The sequence below is a fragment of the Poecilia formosa genome, unplaced genomic scaffold (genome assembly GCF_000485575.1).
Source record: "Poecilia formosa unplaced genomic scaffold, Poecilia_formosa-5.1.2 Scaffold600, whole genome shotgun sequence".
In the NCBI taxonomy this organism is placed as follows: Eukaryota; Metazoa; Chordata; class Actinopteri; order Cyprinodontiformes; family Poeciliidae; genus Poecilia; species Poecilia formosa.
Window position 1 is genome coordinate 69538 of NW_006800539.1, and position 4503 is coordinate 74040.

A 4503-nucleotide genomic window follows, 5' to 3' on the forward strand; every position below is an offset into this window, starting at 1 on the left:
CTTCCCCCACATGGGGCCCACCATGGCATGCTGGCTGGGAGGCGCGAGGTGAAGGAGAGTAAGGAGCGTAAGGGCATGATCGGCGCGCCGCCCCCTCCAGACAGGGTTTTGACGCCCCCTCTGATGCAGCCCCCCTATGCATTGCATGCGCTGCATGCCCACTTTTTGCGCCACTGCTTAGAATGATTCCAAATAATGTATAGGAATGACCTGGTGCTGTTACATGTCAATCATCAGGGGGATCATCTGATGGGGAAGAGGGGCAAGGGGGGGCAATCACATGTCAGGGGGGGGCACTGACCTCCCCCTCTGGCTCCGCCCCTGGTTTATGCTAAGCTTCACAGAATAGGAGCGGAGTTCTTTTCTTGGCAACTCCTATGAACAAAGAGCAGACATGTCAAAAAGCTCCAGTTTCTCACGTCTTACCAGAGAACATTCTCACAGAAGCTTTATGACATCTGTGGTGCTAACTATAGGACACTCCTCAGTTTAACATGTCCATGTAGTCACATTATCTTCAGTCTTTTCTGAGGTTTCATAATTTTTCTCCAGGACTTTCATTAGTTCATTTTTAAATGATTCCATTCAAACACATTTCAATCACAATGTCTGATATTCATTAGCTAATTTTCAGTATTTATTTATGTATTTATTATTTCTTTTGTGGTCAGACACACACAGAGCTGCTGCAACACATTTGGTCCGGTCATGGAGAAATATGGGTTTGTTTCTGAAACACCTGAACGTAGACCTGGGTACATGTGGTTGAATAAACATATAATATGATAGACTCTACCAAAAATACAGCCCATATTAGAAAAGAAAAACAACACTTTCTTGCTTCAAATATGTCTGTAATTCATCAGTTTCTTTTTGTTTACCTGAGCCACCAAGTGGCCAGAGCTGGATCTGCGCTGTCAGGGCATGACAGCATCAGAATACATGGGTATTCTGATCAAAATCAATCTTTCTTGTTGCATGTATGAACAAGCAGTCCATCATGCTGTCTGTACCAAATGCCATCATCTTTTTATGTTGAAAATGAAGAAGCAATAATGTAAAACTTCACAGGCTCTAAAGTTTCTGGAAGCTACATGTCAAGTTTTCTTTGTGCTGCTTCCCTCTGACATGATCCACTGTTACAGAGGAAGCTTATCTACATGACAGTAGAGAAAAACGCTTCCCACAAAGACATTCTCAGTTTAACTACATGTTCTGTTCAATAGAAGACATTCTGTTTCTATTTCTGTAAAGAAATTACTTAACTTAGAAAATATATTTTATGATTATCAAATCTTTAAATTAGGCTCTTTAGTAGATTCCTGCTGCATGGTCTCTTTTATTCAGTAAGCAGAAATGTTGGCGGAAGAAGTGTTGCATTCAAGTTCAGGCTCTGCTTGTGAACAACACCGACTGTGAAAAAGTAGTGTAGTGTGTTTCTAAAATGCATTTATGCCAAGTGGAAATCCAACTGTATTAGAATTAAAACTAAAAGAACTTGTGTTTTATAAGCACACCATGAAGGAAGAGAACCTAACTAAATATGAATACTCTCAAAATAATCCTTAAAGATTAAATTTTTTTTTCACAAGCAAGATGTGTCATCAAATGAAAGTGTTGTAAAATATTGGGAAATAATATTTTTTACAATGTTTGCTTTAGATTATTTGTTTAATTAGGGAAGTTAACTTTGAGTTTTAGAGCAAAAATACAGTGTTTGGTCAAATGATGTTTTATCCACAGAAACTTTTTGCAACCATATTTTTTATTTGTTTACTTTTTTGTTGTTTTATTGTTGTTGTGGGGAAACCCATGCATCATCTGCATGCAGTTTCATTTCCTTTTAATGTGTGCAGGGAACCATAAAAACATAACAGAAACATAAATCGTTTGAATTTGAACAATAATTAATTTCTATCAGAATGTGTAATCTACTCTCTGAAAAAATGTATTTGATTAAAGACAAACTTTACTCTGAATATCTGAGTGCTCTTACTTTATCTGTTGGAGTGCTATATAATGCAACAAAATTAGCATTTCAACTTTATTTCATTATTTCCTATTTTATTTACTTTTATACAAAATTCTGACACATGTAAAGTAATACACATCCCATCACCTTAACTTTTAGATTCATATTTGTGAAGCAATTTCTGTCTCGAAGCCCAGTGAGAAGGCCTTCTCCTCCCTCTGCAGGCGTCCTGCCACTTCTAAAACACTAGATGGCGGTAGCACAATTCTTCGATAACATAATTGCTACTAGTGTTCCAAAAGTAAGAAGAGAGTATCCCGTCTATTCAAAAATGGCGGATACATGCGGACAGGTCCTGCTGGGATCAGGGCTCACCGTCCTGTCTCACCCTGTGATGTACATTAAAGTCCTCATCCAGGTAAGTGGGACATGTCTAGCTGTCGGTCCAACATGGTCTATCAGTAGAAGCTCCGCGTCAGAGCCTTGCGATCCGAAGAGCAAACCGGCTCCTCGATCTAATAACGCAGCTAACTATGTCTTCTGCAGTTGGAAATGAGCTTCGTCGTGTAAAAGCTGATCTGTGAGGATTTAATAAAAGAAACTGTTGGTTATGCCCGAAGCTAACAAGATGGAAGGTTTCAGGAGAAGCTCCAGCTCTGCTCCTGTGGTGTCCGCGTGACCTTCTGTTGTCAAACTCAGTGTTCTCTGCGGAATCCCGGAGACCGTGGGTCGGGTTCGGAGTTCCTCTGCTTCGTTTTGGTTCTAAGGGAAGGGAGGGACAGACAAACGAGTGAACGGTCGGTAGGACCGTTTGTTTTAGAACAAACCTGCGACCACTGAAGAACTAGCTTTGGCAGCTAACCTGGCCGTCGTGTTGTCCTGCTGTCCCCCAGCAGGGACATGTCTGTCAACAAGAGCTAGACTCAGTGAGGAAGAACCGAACCAACCTCACAAGGTTCTAGTGTTTTTGTGGAGTGAACGTATAATATTGAAGCAACATGTCAACAGGTTGGGAGTCTAAAAGAAGGAAGTGTGTTCCAGCTAATCACAGTCTACTTCCTGCCCGCAGGTCGGACATGAGCCGCTGCCTCCCACTCTGGGCAGGAACCTGTTCGGCCGACAGGTCCAACAGCTTCCGGGTTTGTTTGCTTATGGTAAGCATGTCCACTCCCTTTCACCTTTATTACACTGACTCTGAAGACTTAAAAGTATAATTATATAATCATGTGTCTTTGCGCATATTACAAAGCCGGTGAGTGCTCAGGTGTTTCTCCTGGTGAATTTCTGAACATTTCTGCTCAGACGTTCTCCATTTAATCAGCCTGAATGTGAGTACGGTGACGCTCTGTCTGGAGGGTTAGATACTGTTTCCCCAGAATCTCCTCGCCGCTCAGGAGGCAAAATACGCGCGTGCGTGTTCAGCGCTCATAAGAAGCACGCGCTCTTATCCAGAGAACAACTGACACCGTGTATATAATACACAGTAGTATACACCCCTGATATTCCTGCAGATATTTAAGTATATCTTTTCATGGGACAACACTGACAAAATGACACTTTGATACAATGAAAAGTAGTCTGTGTGCAGCTTATATAACAGTGTAAATTTATTTTTCCCTCACAATAACTGTATACAGCCATTAAAGTCTAAACCACTGGCAACAATAGTGAGTACACCCCTAAATGTCCAAACTGAGCACTGCTTGTCATTTTCCCTCCAAAATATCATGTGACTAGTTAGTGTTACTAGGTCTAAGGTGTGCATAGGGAGCAGATATGTTCAGTTTTGTAGTACAGCTCTCACACTGTCTCACACTGGTCACTGAAAGTTCCAACATGGCACCTCATGACAAAGAGCTCTATGAGGATCTTAAAAGACAAATTGTTGCCTACATGAGGATGGCCAAGGCTACAGGAGGGTTGCCAACACCCTGAAACTGAGCTGTGGCACAATGGCCAAGATCATTCAGCATTTTTAACTGGGTCCACTCAGAACAGATCTTGTGTTGGTCATCCAGAGAAGCTCAGTGCACGGGCTCAGTGTCACATCCAAATGCTGTCTTTGAAAGACAGGCACAGGAGGGCTGTCAGTATTGCTGCAGAGATTGAAGAGGCAGGAGGTCAGCCTGTCAGTGCTCAGACCAAACGCCACATACTACATACATACATACATACAACTTGAGTTGGTCTGCATGGCTGTTACCCCAGAAGGAAGCCTCTTCTGAAGTCTGCACACAAGAAAGCCCACAAACAGCTTGCTGAAGACATGTCAACAAAGGACATGGATTTCTGGAACCATGACCTGTGGTCTGATGAGACCACGATTAATTTGTTTGCTTCAGATGGTCTCCAGCATGTGTGGAGGCAATCAGGTGAGGAGTACAAAGATAAATGTGTGATGTCTACAGTCAAGCATGGTGGTAGGAATGCCATCATGGTGGTCTGAGGCTGCATGAGTGTTGGATAGTTATATTTCATGAACTCCAATCTGTACTGTGAAATACTGAAGCAGAGCCTGATCCCCTCCCTAT

At 42.2% G+C, this 4503-nt stretch overlaps 1 protein-coding gene across 2 annotated transcripts in view; it reads left to right on the forward strand.

Annotated features, from left to right (window-relative positions):
* Nucleotides 1-2203: 2203 nt before the first annotated feature.
* The window catches only part of mtch2 (mitochondrial carrier homolog 2), a 14782-nt gene continuing 12482 nt past the window's right edge, over nt 2204-4503 (forward strand). The window contains exons 1-2 of one of the 2 annotated variants that reach the window (XM_007541302.2): nt 2204-2390; nt 3042-3126. In XM_007541302.2, the coding sequence (XP_007541364.1) occupies nt 2223-2390; nt 3042-3126 (253 nt within the window). In that variant the 5' untranslated portion in view covers nt 2204-2222. The remainder of the gene's footprint in view (nt 2391-3041; nt 3127-4503) is intronic. The other variant, XM_007541301.2, reaches the window with a different exon arrangement.